The sequence below is a fragment of the Nomia melanderi genome, chromosome 1 (genome assembly GCF_051020985.1).
Source record: "Nomia melanderi isolate GNS246 chromosome 1, iyNomMela1, whole genome shotgun sequence".
NCBI lineage: Eukaryota > Metazoa > Arthropoda > Insecta > Hymenoptera > Halictidae > Nomia > Nomia melanderi.
The window spans coordinates 16754758-16770667 of NC_134999.1; the positions used below are offsets into that span (position 1 = coordinate 16754758).

General features: G+C 34.8%; 1 protein-coding gene across 3 annotated transcripts in view; it reads right to left on the reverse strand.

The window, feature by feature from the left end:
• CDase (neutral ceramidase) overlaps window positions 1–15910 on the reverse strand; it is a 67303-nt gene that overhangs the window by 2018 nt on the left and 49375 nt on the right. For all 3 annotated transcript variants that reach the window (XM_031982491.2, XM_031982492.2, XM_076374476.1), the window contains 6 exons: window positions 5138–5260; window positions 4099–4293; window positions 2982–3212; window positions 2366–2461; window positions 1987–2157; window positions 316–431 (listed from right to left, as the gene is read on the reverse strand). In XM_031982491.2, coding sequence (XP_031838351.1) covers window positions 316–431; window positions 1987–2157; window positions 2366–2461; window positions 2982–3212; window positions 4099–4293; window positions 5138–5260 — 932 coding nt within the window. The remainder of the gene's footprint in view (window positions 1–315; window positions 432–1986; window positions 2158–2365; window positions 2462–2981; window positions 3213–4098; window positions 4294–5137; window positions 5261–15910) is intronic.

Genomic DNA, 15910 nt, shown 5'->3' on the forward strand with positions numbered 1-15910 from the left:
TTTTATGTTAGCTATAAATATGTCGGAATGAACGTGACACGAATGAAATATTTATCCCAATTAAGGAATTGTTACGTGTGATTGTCGGAGAACGTGTATTTACAATGAATATACAGTTGACAGAAAACATACGTTTGATATTTTGGAATAATTGGACGAAGTAAAATCGGAACAGTTGCAAACGAGATACTCGAATGGCTTTAATACTTTTCGTTAATATTTGCATGGAGATACTCGGTACAGGCGGGACCATTAATATGGATGTCTGAGCGGAACACCATAAATATAAATTGCAAATGAATGGGATTTGTGTACCTGGTTTCCCAGTTTGCGTCTGTCGCGACGGGCACCCACACTTCGTCTTTCGTCAGCCTCTCGACCGTCAGGAACGTGTTCTCTGTCATCAGGTTGTTACGCGGGTGACCGGAAATCTGCGCATAGTAATGGAACTGTTAATTATCTGAACAGTAATTTAGGAAAAATTGTTAGTATCATTTGGAAATTTAAAACAAAGTTGGCAATTTTGAATTTTAATTTATAAAATTGATGAGATACGAAAGTTCATCGAACTTATCAGAATAAAATTAATAAAATCGAAACAATTGATACAATTGATAAAATTGATAAAATTGATAAAATTGATAAAATATAAATATTCACTTCACTACTTTAGAATGTCTCTAAACCCTACAGAAATTCAATTCCTAGCTTCAACTTTCCAATGATAGTTCAATAAAAATCCTTCCAAACAACAACACCAAGTTTTCATAACACAATGTAAATCCCCAGATTAGCTTCGCCATCTACGTCAGAATGTATTCCTCAATTTTCATCGAACACGATATTCCCATCGCCTAGTGCAGCCTTCATTTTGGTACATCGCGAATACAAATTGCCTGATTTTGCTTTTAAAGCGCAACGCGAGACAGAAAATGGAACAAAGTTCCGGGTGATACCGCTTGGACAGTGAAAATTAGGCAAGTAGGTATTGTGCAACGGTCATGTTCCTGTAGGATGGATGATTTTCTTTCGACTCTGTTTACTCGGGGATTGGAAAATATCGCGAGTGTCTTAAAAATGGTAACTTTTTCACTTCGCTTTAGATTTTGCTTACTGGTTTGCGTTGCAATAGTAATGTAGTAGTTTGTTCTTTAATGAAACTAATATTTCTTTGGAAGCTTGGAAGTTTGAAAGTTTAAAGGCGTGAAGGTTTGAAGGCATGAAAGTTTGAGAGTTAGAATATTTGTAGTTTTGAAGGTCTGAAGGTTCGAAGGTGTGAAGGTGTGAATGTTTGAAAGTTTGAAAGTTTGAAAACTAGAATATTTGTAGCTTTGAAGGTCTGAAGGTTTGAAGGCTTGAAGGTATGAAAGTTTGAAAGTTTGAAAGTTAGAACATTTGTAGCTTCTAAGATTTGAAGGTTTGAAAGTTAGAATATTTGTAGCTTCTAAGGTCTGAAGGTTTGAAGGTGTGAAAGTTTGAAAGTTAGAATATTTGTAACTTTGAAGGTCTGAAGGTTTGAAGGCGTGAAGGTTTAAAAGTTAGAATGTTTGTAGGTTTGAAGGTTTGAAAGTTTGAAAGTTAGAATGTTCGCAGCTTTGAAGGTCTGAAGGTTTGAAAGTTAGAGTGTTCGTAGCTTTGAAGGTTTGAAGGTTGGAAGGTTTGAAGGTTTGAAGGTGTGAAGGCCTGATTGTTTGAAAGTTTGAAAGTTAGAATAATTGTAACTTTAAAGGTCTGAAGATTTGAAGGAGTGAAGGTTTGAAAGTTAGAATGTTTATAGGTTTGAAGGTTTGAAGGTTCGTCGCAAATACAAATCCCTTGGTTTCCTTTTAAAGTACTCCGTGAGGCAGAAAATGGAACAAAGTTCCGGGCGATTCCGCTTCGACAGTGGAAATTAGCAAGTAGGTTTTGCGCAACGGTCGGATGGAACGTGTCAGGTCACGGTGGTCGTTCCGCGATAAAGGGAGAATCCATACGGTCGATACTCACGAAAACAGCTGTGACCGTGTCACCGGGTCTCGCCAGTTTCTGCGGTTGCTTGATACAGTCGCCGAAATTCCGGCCCCACTTTGGGGTGTCGAAAAGCACCGGTGTCACGAAAGTGAGCAGATTCTTGTTGGAAAAATTGGCTGGCGGTGGACCAGGATCTACATTTCTTTTCTGAAGAAAGAACATGGATAATTGGACAGTTAGAAGATAAACTGTTTAACCCTTTGCAATTGACAGGTGAACTACGACTGAATTGACAGGTAAAACAATAAAATCTGATATTTAGTATTAAACTTTATATAATGCATCAATCTGTGAAATATTCAAATAAAACATCATTGTTTCTCAATGTACGTGTCATTTTTTCAATGCGACTTACGAAAAGAGCAGCTGTCACCAGCTCTGTGTACTGTTTCAGATAGATGGAGAGCGTGTAGGGTCCATATATCGTGGATGCGCCCTCGTATCTTTGAATCTGGAGAACGAAAATGAAAATTCACTTAAAAATTATTGAATTTATATTCTATATTCAATAATTCCAATAAAATTGTATTAAAACCCATTGAAAACATTGTATTACTTAAAAATGATCAAATCTATATTCTATATTCAATAATTCCAACAAAATCACATTAAAATCCATTGAAAACATTGTACAGATTAGAAACAATAATTCTAAAAGCATTTCAATAAGATTGTGAAAATATAATGGAAATATACTAAATTGCTTATCCAATCAAGATCGAACGCGTAAATAAAAATCAAACATCCATTGAATCGTAATTTCCCTTCGATTAAAAACAGATTTCTGCAGTTTCGCGAAACCATTCACGACGATTTGAAATCGATGTTTAATGCAATTTCCCCGTGTTCGAAGCATGCAACGTTGGTTCTTTGCGTTCGGAGTGCGTTCACCCCGCGGTCGATCTTAATGCGAAGAAAATGGCCGAAATCCGGCCGCGCGGACGTCGAATACGATTCTGGATTTATATTACTTGATATTCCTCTGGCGTGGTGATGTAATCGCTGTAAGTGTTACAGAGGCCGGCGACTATGACGGTGGTTTCGTCGTCCAACACTTCGTTCATGACCGTTTTGATAGCCTCTCGCAATCTTCTTCCGGACATTGTTGTGAACTCTCCCGGCACACCGGCGATTACTACGTTCCCGATCAGCGCGACCTGCGTCGACACCACTGACGGCTGCCATTCGTACGGCAGAGTCATCTGAAAAATGGCCGACATCTCTATCAATGAAATAGAAAGGACTATCAAGCATAATTTAAACCTAGTGACCTCGTTAACTCTAGTCTAGTCATTTTAGATACGCTACGTGGTGATCTACTTATCTAATTAACTATTTATTTTATTTACTTCCTATTTTAACCAGTTAACTGTGTTTGACGAGTATACACGTCATCTTAACACTCTTAATGGTGCTAACTTTTCCAACGATGGATTATTTATTTTTTCAGACAAACATGTAATTCTTCTGCGTTTCGCTTTAGTTTTTCGATAGGATATATTTTAAGTGCGTTTGGCCTGCATTTAAAGAGTATACACTTCATTATTTGACTTTATTGCGCGCACAATGAGAGATTTTTCAAACTAAATTCCACACTTAATTGGTTAACTATTTATTTATTTATTCATTTTATTTATTTCCGATTTTAGGAAAGTCCCAGGACTAAAATTCATGTAACTATCATAAGAGTCTAAACTGAAACAATAGATTCTTCGATAACACAATATTTGTCGAAGGAATAGTCATTGAAATCTCTTTCTTTCGTTTGGAAATTAATTATTGTTGTTTTGACATTTTATTTGTATGATTTGGGTTCTTACGTTTCAAATACTTAACGTGTTTAGGAAATTGGATAGACTTTGTAATGATTGTGATGCATGAGAAAAGGATTTTAGACATTTTCTCTTGAATAGTAGTTTCAATAGAAATGATTGTTAGTTTACAATGTCACTTGCAACCATTGGAAAATTTAGATGTCCCTAGATTAGTAATTTTGTAAAGTTTAATGGGTAATATTAGAAGTTAATATGTATTTATTACAGCCGTTTCAAACGCACCGATCGTCGAAAGATTTTTCACGGAACTTACGCGTCCAGTGGCGAGCAAAATCGGTTTCGCGCCATGACACTTGATATCCTCCCGCGTGGGTACCGCCAATAAGTTTCTAACCGCGTTCCACAGGGGATTGGCCGTGGTCGTGCCTTGCTCGAATGCGAACGATCCTGGCCCATCGATCGTTCCTGCCGCGAAACTGTACCCCATTGCGGGCAGACAGCCGTGCACCTGGCGATACAAATAAGAAATCGTTGAAAATTCTCGATTGGATTCTATTGTTCCATTCGAAGCAAATGAAACAGTAAAATGACGTTAAGTACCAGGAAATTCAAATCATTTCGATAAGAAACAATTGCGTTTCACTTCCATCCATTACCTTGAGGGCTTCGGATTAAATTGGATATTATTGAAACTATTTTAATTTAAATGTAAGGTAAAAAATTATCTAACTCGTGGGAATATTTATTATTAGCGATATCGTTGGAATAGATGATTCTCATATCAATATTGAAACCTCGACTTTAAATCATTACAGATACTTTAAATTTTAAAGACAAGTATTCAATTTTTAACAAGAACTATAGAAATCAAATTTTCGACTTAGTTAAAAATTAATGTGGCTTATATAAATATTTTTTATCGTTACCAGGCATAAATTCCCAATTGGGGGTTGATAAATTTGAAAAATTCAAATCTAGCTCTACTTTGAATCATGAGACACTCTAACTTTAACGTAAAAACAAATACTAAATCTTTACTAAAAAATAAAATAAAATTGAAATCCAAACCAACTTCCATTTTGAATCATCAGAGACCCGATAACTTGAATGTAAAAACAAATGCTAAATCTTTACTAAAAAATAAAATTGAAATCCAAACCAACTTTCATTCTGAATCATTAGAGACCCTCTAAATTCAACGTAGAAACAAATACTAAATCATTACTAAAAAATAAAATTGAAATCCAAACCAACTTCCACTTCGAATCATCAGAAAGCACTCTAACTTCAACGTAAAAACAAGTACTAAATTTCTACTAAATATTCAAATAAAATGGAGAAACGATAATTACCTCTTCGAGTCTCTTCGTGGTCTCATTGTAAAATTCGGCAGTCTGTTCGGGCATATTGACGAACTGATGGACTACGCGGATAGGTCCGATCACCTCCTTCGCGTTCCCGCTCTGCCACAGCCGCTGCAATCACCAGATAACGGAACATGAATAATAGAGCCGAGACCGGGAACAAAACAGGCAACACGTGCGTATACGCAACAAGCTGGGCACGCACGATGCGCGTCCACTTCGGCCAGCTGGAAACTGTTCCTCGACGTTCGCCGGTATTATAATGCTAATGCACTCTTCTCGAAGTCTGTCGGAGGCTTCGCTGACCGCGTCACGGTTAAAGAGCACGCGAAACGGACGTTAATGATCTCGTGGCTCTATTTAACCCAAATGTCAGCTACTTAGCTACTTCGGTGTACCTATTTTCGTTGGTCTCTTCCACGGAATTTGTTATGTTGTTGCGAGAGTTTGATAAGAAGAAATTTGTGGAAAAATTTAATATTGAAGTGTGTAATAATAAATATTAAAGATAATGTAAAGATGTAATAATGAATTATTGTGAAAGTGATATTAATTGAGAAATGATAGTAAAGTGATATGAAGTATTTGATAGTGATGTGTTTACAGGAATAATAGAGTATTTGGTAGTAGAGTATTGGAAGTGATATTTGAGTAGACAATACTGAAGGATTTGAAGTAATACTGGAGTATCTAGTATTGAAGAATTCGAAGTAATACTGGAGTATCCAATATTAAAGTGTTCAAAGTAATACTGGAGTATTCAATACTAAAAAATTCCAAATAATACTAGAGTATCCAGTACTAAAGAATTCAAAATAATACTACAGTATCGAATACTAAAGTATTGACAGTAATACTATAGTATACAATATTAAAGTATTGACAGTAATACTATAGTATACAATATTAAAGTATTGACAGTAATACTGTAGTATCCAATACTAAAATATTGACAGTAATACTATAGTATCCAATACTAAAATATTGACAGTAATACTATAGTATCCAATACTAATATATTGACAGTAATATTATACTTTTCAATACTAAAGTACTGACAGTAATACTATAGTTTCCAATACTAAAATATTGACAGTAATACTATAGTATCCAATAGTAATTTATTGACAGTAATATTATACTTTCCAATACTAGAGTACTGACAGTAATACTATAGTATCCAATATTAAAGTACTGACAGTAATACTATAGTATCCAACACTAAAATACTCGAAGTAATACTGAAGTACCCAATACCAAAGAATTCAACATAAAACTAGGCCATTCAAAGTAAACACTGAACAAACGCAAACATTTTGGTCGCCAACACAGGAACAGTAAATCGCGCGAAGGTGGATCTCGCGTAAACAGGCGACCAAGTTTCCCCTCAGCGTCCTTTCTTCCGGCCTCCTCCGCGGAGTAGGCTCACGTTCGCCGATAAAAGGGATGAAGATTAATGAATTGACCCACGTTACGCGGGAATTCGAACGACTCCGTCCTTACCGCGGGGGAACACGGCTCGATAAAACCGGATATCTATGCGACCTTTTCCCTGTTTTTCTCTTCCACTGCCTTTAATTTACGCGTTCCTCACCCTGAATTCCGGAATCCCCGAATTCCCGGCTTCCTCCTGTATGTCAATGATCCGAAGGAACCGTTCGTGCGAGTTTGGATTTTTAATTCATATTTTTATTGTTCTATTTTATTATTTTATCACTGTCAGTCGATATTCTTCGTGGTAAATTTGAACATTTGAACATCGAATGAGATTTCTTTAAATAATTTTTATACCAACGAGTTTCTTTTTATATTAACCCTTTGAACTCTGTAGTCTCCAATATTGCACCAGTTATAATATTAAATATTTTAATGAATCTTAAAACTACCCTAAAATTATTAGATTTTCTACACATCAGAATTTTGTACTAAGAAAGAAAATAAAAGATCGAAGAAATGTTATAGCATTTCTCATTTTCGCTAGGAATACTATAAAAATTAGTTGCAGTTACCGATAGATTATAAAACAACCTGAAGTGCTAAGGGTTAATATCTCTATTATATTAGATTATATTAAAATTAAGTAAATATTGTAAATTTTATTACTATCATTTGAAAATCGAATAAGACTTCTTTAAATAATTTTTATACCGCCGAGTTTCTTTTTATATTAATATTTCTATTAGATTAGATTATATTAAAATTAAGTAAATATTGTAAATTTTATTACTACCGTTTGATATTTTTTGGGGTAAATTTGAACATTTGAATATCGAATAAGATTTCTTTAAATAATTGCTATACCAACGAGTTTCCTTTCATATTAATATTTCTATTACAATAGATTATACTAAAATCAAGTAAATATTCTAATTGGAATCTAGTAATGAATAAGACTACGTATACGATGGTGTACGTAAACAATGTGTAACGGTTACAATAGAAGACATCAAGATGAAGGGAAGAGTTTATTGGTAATTACACCTCGATCGGAAAGAAAATAGAAGTTTCTTCTCAGGAATGACATACTAATTTACAAAGTTTATTAAAGCAAATTTCGGTAAATCGAGTCTCTTTATGGACAGCTGCAGCTATAAGCCGTATGGAAAAATTGGAATTATTCCAAAGGACGGCCCCTCGGATGATAGTTAACGCGCCAAGTTCCCAAGGAGTTCAGATAATAAGAAAAGATTTAGGTGTAACGTCAGTCCGAGATGAAATAACTAGATACACAAATAGAATCGCAACTCATCTGAACTAACTGGCAGGAGAAATACCCTTCATCCCCATCTCCAGGCAATTATGGAGGGTTCATCCCGTTTGCTCATAACAGAATCAATAGTAAAGAATTTCCTTTCTATAAACAACTATTTAATAAACGGAGTACTGATCACTTATAACAGAATCAATAGTAAAGAATTTCCTTTCTGTAAACAACTATTTAATAAACAGAGTACTGATCACTTATATAAATTATAAATTTATTATAATAAATAAATATTTCTTTTTATATTAATATATCTATTATATTAGATTATATTAAAATTAAGTAAATATTGTAAATTTTATTACTATCGTTTGATATTTTTTGTTTTAATATTATATAATATTAATTATATATAATAATTATCAATCATTAGAGTATAAATACACGTAACTCTATATTAAATGAAATTTAATTAGAAGGTTCCAAACGGTTTACGATGAAATTAGATCGATCAGTTCCTTGAGTATCATTTTACTATTACTATTTCTCATCAACAGTTACCATTTACAATTACCATCTTTCTAATGTAACCCTACATCAAATGAAATATAATTAAAATATTTCAAACGTTTCACAAAGAAACTAGATCGATCACTTCCTTGATTACCATTTTACCATCTACAATTACCATCTTTCTAATGACTTACCTTCTGTTTATATACGCACAACTATTCGAAGACAAGTGATTAATCACTGAAAGTCGTTAACACGTTGAATGCCGTGGACGTCACCGGTGAGCCTCGGTCAAATGGAATTATTATAATTCGGTTTATTAAATGATCATTATTTGAAAATATTTTTATATTACAAATAATGCTATTCGGCAAGAATGTCAAATACAACTTCAATGTAAAAACAAATACTAAATCTGTACTAAAAAATAACATAACATTGAAATCCAAAGCTACCTCTAATTTAAATCATCAGAAAACACTCTAACTTCAATGTAATAACAAGTACTAAATCAATTAGTCAATTTCTTTAATAATTTCCTAAAGAAACATCTGTTACCTTTTCGATAATTGCAAAAAAGGGAAATCGGGAATGGGTCACTTTGCTCCGTCTGGTAGTTTTAGTGTTAAACAGTATTTAAAATGCAATATCGCAATGGCTCCCGACATTCTCCCAGAGTTTATACTCGCGTCGTAACAGCATGGCGCCCACCTCCCACGACCGAGGAAAAAAAAATATCGAAAGTCCCCTAGTTCCCGAGCGATACGCACAATCGTCCTCCTCGGTGAGATCGCAATCGGGACCACGATCGAGCGACGCGTTCCTTGACATTAATCGTCATCCATTTTCTCGAGGTTCCGGCAACCCTACGTTCGTTGACGTAAATCGCTGCTATTAATAAGCTTCCTCGGTCTCTCCTGGTGTTCTTGACCGCGCGCGAACGATTGCAGTCTATACTTATAGCTCTCGCATTATGGTTCGAGAATGTGTTGACGGTTTCTTTATTTTCGTGGGAGAAAGATATACAATTCTTAATAAATTTGATTTGTTATGTTTATAAGATGATTGTATGAAAGGTGACGTGATCGTTGTAAATTGGAAAGGGGAGTTAGAGGATAATGAGGTAAGAATGGTAATTGATAAGGTAGTTTATAACGATAGTGATAATGAGGCAGTAGTATTTTTAGTTACTTAAGGTGTAATTTTAATTGTTTAAGAGTGAAATTGAATTTGAGAAGATTTAGAGTAAATTTGGAACCTGGGAGATTTGGGTAATATGATTATAGAATTTAGTATTGGATACTATTTGTCAGTAAATGTTTTTAGGGATAGAGAGCAATTGTTAATAGAAATTTTTAGAAATAGACAGTAGTTGTTAATGAAAATTTCTAAAAATAAACAACATTTGTAAAAAATTCCTAGAGATAGACAGCATTTGTCAATAAAAATTTCTAGAGATAGACATTTGGTAATAAAAATTTCTAGAGATAGACATTTGCCAAAAAAAATTTCTAGAGATAAATATTTGTGAATAAAAATTTCTAGAGATAGGCATTTGTCAATAAAAATTTCTAGAGATAGACATTTGCCAATAAAAATTTCTACAGATAAACATTTGTCAACAAAAATTTCTAGAGATAGACATCATTTGTGAATAAAAATTTCTATAAATCAATGTGCCAATAATAATGTGTATTATGCATCACAGACTGTATAAAAATTCATTGTCTACCTATTTTTATTTGTTACTCTGTACTACCAAATTGTTACTATTGAAAGATCAAAAGAAAGCGACAGAAGGTAGTGTCACGTGTGCACAGAGATGCGGTCTAGGGATACGAAACAACAGAGGGAGACGGAGTATAGAGGTGGATCAAGATTGAAGGAGGGGTTGTAGGCGGTTAAAGTAGCAGCGTTGAAAGGGAGACCAGTTTCAGTGGGTGAAAGGGGTTGAAAGGAGAATGACAGTAGCGAAGGTCTCGGGCCAGCCGACGCAGTAGTATAGCCACGAATTGTGCCGGCCAGTGACATGACGTATTGGGAAGGGATCAATTTTTGTCCGGACCGTGATGTGGGTCGGCTTTCTTGTTTTACATATAGGTCAATCTTTCATTTTATATTATAATTCGTGTATTTTATACATTTAGCTTCTTTCTTTTAGATAATTCTTATAATATTTTTATAATATCATTTTTTTATTCTTCGTTATTAGTTCTTCTATTTTAGATTAGGATTCTAGTAGTTTGTAGAGTTTTCTATTTTATAATAATTTTTCTATTCTTCGTTATTAATTTTTATATTTTAGATTAGGATTCTAGTATTTTGTACAGTTTCTCTACTTTATGATATAATTTTTCTATTCTTCCTTATCAATTTTTATATTTTACATTAGCATTCCAGTACTTTGTACAGTTTTTCTATTTTATAATATAATTTTTCTGTTTTTCATTATCAATTTTTCGATTTTAGATTAGGATTCTTGTACTTTACAGAGTTTTCTATTTTATAAAATAATTTTTCTGTTCTTCGTTATCAATTTTTATATTTAATATTAGGATTCTAGTATTTTGTACAGTTTTTCTATTTTATAATATACTTCTTCTATTCTTCGTTATCAATTTTTATATTTTACATTAGGATTCTAGTATTTTGTACAGTTTTTCTATTTTATAATATACTTCTTCTATTCTTCGTTATCAATTTTTCCATTTTAGATTAGGATTCTAGTGTTTTGTACAGTTGTTCTATTTTATAATATAATTCTCCTATTGTTTTATTACAAATATACAGATTCATATTCCATCATATTGCATGTAGATAAATTTCTCATTCCACTGATCTCAGTTTACTTAATTCTTGCCTGTTCTATTTTATTCATAGTTTAAGTTTCCAATTTCCAACGGTTATACGTATCAGCTTACACGCAAGGGAGCCGAAGCAATTTTTCATTAAAGATGACGGATTTATCGAAAAAGTGATCGTACTTTTTTGCGCTCTTTCCTTGGCGTACCCAGCAGCGTTTATCAAATTGATTACCATTAAGAAAACTGTGGAGAATATTACTCGCAGCGAGTTTCTCATTTTGTAATGGCGCTGGTAGCTGTGCCAATTAAAATCAATTTGTCATGTCACCAGGAAGTCCGTTGGTTAATGGACATTTCCGGAACACCTTCCAGTCACGCGTGCAAATATCATTAATTGATCGAAAACCCTCGCGACCAGCATTTGCCCACGATGATGTTAATTTAAGCTGACCAGCATACGATCGATCCTTCGCCAAGCTGTACGAGTCATTAGGTCATTAAAACATTCAGATGTTTCCATTTCAGCTTTCGACTGTTTCAAAATTTACAATACGTACTTAAATAAAATAATGTTTTCATAAAATTTACTGTATAATTAAATCTTTAATCTCTAAATTAATATGAATCAGTACTTTTTGCAGAAATATATATTTTACTAGTACAAAATTTTATCTATTTTTCTACTTAATTAAAATAATACTATATATTTGATAGATAATTTAATATTCAGCTATTCAATCTTCACTTTAGAAACCTATTCATCATAAGCTGCATTCATCATCCAGACAGGATATGATACTCTTATCTATTATACTCTCCTCAAGGTAAAAATGAGTTAAAAATAAATTGTCCAAAGCATAGTACTCTTTAAATCACCCAAACAACTCTAATTCTCAATTTACATAGATTACTTGCTATTTTCATTTCGTTCGATGTAAACTATTCCTTATTTCATTTTATTCCACATTAAATATTACTTCTCAATCATCGATCGTTAATCCCTGAAATAGCTGAAATATAATATAATAAATCACATTATTCTTTTCATTTGCGTATCACTTATTTATATGTTAAGATGCTTTCTTTATTAAAATTGCTTCGAGTTGTTGGTAATGTTAGTACGAAACAGCTGCTCTACGTCAGTCGTAAAACATATCATTGACATTTAACCCTTTGCACTTCAAAGGTGCCACAGTCACCACTCGAGTGCATCAAAATTGTAAAATTTCGTATTTAACATTAAGTCTCGAGTAATCCGTCGATACGTGAAACGTGGAAATAAAATACCATTGTTCCTATTTTGTGAATAGATTCCTCGTTAAGTTTTGAAAAATGTCATCTGTATCTCATAAAAATAAATTGAATATTTCTAGCGACAAATTTTTCGAGTGCAAAGGGTTAATATTATATTTTCTTCATTTCAAGCATTTTGTACTATGAAATCATACGGTGTTCAACCTGTCAAGTAAAATGGAACTTATGCTGTAGACGTTGTTACTTATTTTTGGAAGATGCGATGGTAGGTTGACTTGACGAGTTTTATCAGTTTCAGTTCTTTAATGTTTCATTTAGTGGGTTGGTTTTGTTTAATGGAATATTGAGGAGATTTCTACTGAAATAAAAAATACCCCCGAGTGCGAAGGGTTAACACTTCATTTTCCCAAAATTCCGATCGAAAGAAAAGTACTCTCCTCTAGCTGTGATCTGAGCTGTCGTCATAGGTCCTAATTATGCAAAAATGTTTGCGCACAAGTGCATCCATAATGAACTGGGAGCTGAAGATCTCCTCTGTTCACACGAGTCGCCGTTCATTGCAGCGCAGTGACTTAAGCCTTCCGTCGATCGACATTGAACCGTTCGACCGATTATCATCGATCGCGTCCCTGCGTCTAGAACAGTCATCGTTCCGGGAAGGAGAACGTTCCTGTTGATTCGACGTCAGACGGGCTCGGTGATCGAGCTACTCCACTTCCCAGCGCTGGATAAATTAACCAAGACCTCGCCAGGGCTTCTTCGAAAAACTCCCTTGAAACTATTAATTAAAGGAACACGAGGTTCTAGGATTACCATTTAAACTGGCGAAAACGAAACTCGGCTCGAGTTCAATTTAAATCAGAAACTCCGGCAATGCGCGGCGCAATTCCGAGCTCGGAATTTTGGCTTCATTAGCGACCTCGCGGCCCCGGTAATCCCCCTTTGAGTATCTGTATTTCTGTTCGTTAGTCTGAAGTATTCCTCAACAAACTACCGAATGGGGTAAATTAACTAACTTCAGAATGTTTATTTCGTAAATATTTAAGTGACGAGGGCGGTTCTGCGAAAGATTTTCAATGAACTTCGAGTGTTTGTACATATAAAACTAGGACAGCTTTTGAAACGTAAGAATATTGTTCTAAGTTTCGTGAAAAATTGGAAGTAAGGGACTTTAATTGCTCGGTTGTTTTAGTATTAATATGAATACTTTAGTAATAACGTTAATTTCCAGCTTCGAAGCGTCTGATTATAATTAGATCGAGAATCTGCTTGGCTGTTATGAATTATCAATTTACAAAGTTATCAATGTACTTTGATGTAAATGGAAATTTCCACGAAGTATCTGCTCCTATCTTTCATAATCTTTCATATCTTTCATAATCAGAAGTATGCACGAAACGCAAGGTTTTGAAAGAAGATTATTTAATGAATAATTAAGTAACCGACTAATTCATTTATCGTTCAGTTTAGAGTGAATCTTTGGATCACTAAAATTATGTTTCTGTGACCGTAGCCAGAAGTTTAATAAACAATTGGTTAATCGATAAATTAATGATCTATTTTTCAATTTCAAAATCATGTTGCTATGACCCCAGTCAGAGATTTGATAAATAATTAAGTAATCGACTAATCACTAATTTATCCTTCAATTTATAATGAATCTTCAAATCACCAAAATCATGTTCCTATAACCCTAGCCATAAGTTGACTAAAGAATTGATTAATTGATAAATTAATGATCTATCCTTCAATTTACAATGAATCTTCAAACCTCGAAAATCATACTCCTACGACCCTAGCTAGAGATTCAATAAATAATTAACTATTCTTCTAATTACTAATTTATCCTATCTTTCAATTCCCTATAAATACCTTACAGTATTAATAATAATCCCATTTTCCACAATATTCAAATAAATCTGAAACATTTACATTACCTTTCTAATATAACATATTCAAAGAATATACAGCAACATTTTCAAGAATCACTACAACAATTACAATAATTCCAATTTCCCAATACCCAACTTCAATTTCCCTCAACAACTCTTCAAAATCAACAACCACAGAAGAAACTAATAAACCGATACAACTACAATACTGCCACCAAACCCTATTTTAAAAGGGGTTGCTAAGAATTTACCGAGCAAGCCTCACATAAACAAGCGACATTTTTCCAATCTTTTCGGCCAGCACATTCTCGTCCCTGTTGCTGGCCACCAAACAGTGGTCAGACAAGTTAGATCTTCAATTTACGGGGAATCCTGTTCAATTTCCAGAGAAGAGTCCGCTCGCGACGGGGAGCTATCCGGCTTAACGCCTTTCGCTCCCGCGAGACGTGTGAAAACTGTTCGCGGCCGCGTGATTCACGAAGCGGAGGTAACGGAGAAAAAAAGGAACTTTCTCTCTCTCTCTTTCTCTCGTTCTGTCTCTCTGTCTGCCCGAGGAAGGAACGATGTCGTCCTTGCGAGCCCGCAGCATGAATCGTGGTCTTGTAGTCTGGCGAAGTCCGGAGGGTGTGGCGTTTTCTGGGAATCGGCGGTGGAAGCAGTCGAACGAGACTGCACTTTCCCACTCGACAGGCCGCGACGTTGTCTGAGAGGTTTTTCTGTGGATGTTCCGCGTGACGACGCGGGGAAGGACTTGCTGGTAGCGGCTTTCGCGAGTTTGTTACTTTACTGACATTTAGAGCGGGCCTTCTGGGTTGCTTCGGTTGTCGGTAGGCAGTGGGTGTTGTTGGAGAATATTGGTTAGAGGAAATTGTGATGGAGTTGGTAGGGAAATTGGGAGGTGATTTGTGGTGCGGAGGTTTTTGAGATGCTGGGCGTAGCGGTGTTGGGGAGCTGAGAATTGGGAATTAGGAAATTGGGACGGTGAGAAGTTATGTAATTGGGAAATTGGGACATTGAGATGGTGAGAAATGACGTAATTGGGAAATTGGAAAATTGGGACGGCGAGAAGTTATGTAATTGGGAAATTGGAAAATTGAGAAATTGGGAAATTGGAAAATTGAGCAATTGGGAAACTGGGAAATTGGGAAATTGGGAAATTGGGGAATTGGGAATTGCGGCGTTGAGAAGTTGAAAAATTTAGAAACTGAGAAAATGAGAAATTGAGAAATTTAAAATCGCAAACTGCAAAACTCAGGACATAGAAACTGAAAACAGCAAACTTCCAAAACTCCAAACCACAAACCACAAACCGCAAGATAAAAGCAAAACTACAAACCACTAAATTTCCTGTTAGACACATTCCCTTAAAACCACCTCCTACTCAGCAAAATGTGCAAAACCATCGAACAAAATAAAAGTTCCTTATCACCGTTCAACTGCAGCTCAACTAAACAAAAGAATGATCTCTCGGTTATAATTCAAGCGCAATCGCATCCTTGATCTCGTTTCCGAGTCGCATCAATGTTCACCGTCCCCCGGCGGAGACGGCAAAGACAGGCGATCCTTTACAGGGCTCTCTTTTATTTCTGTTCTC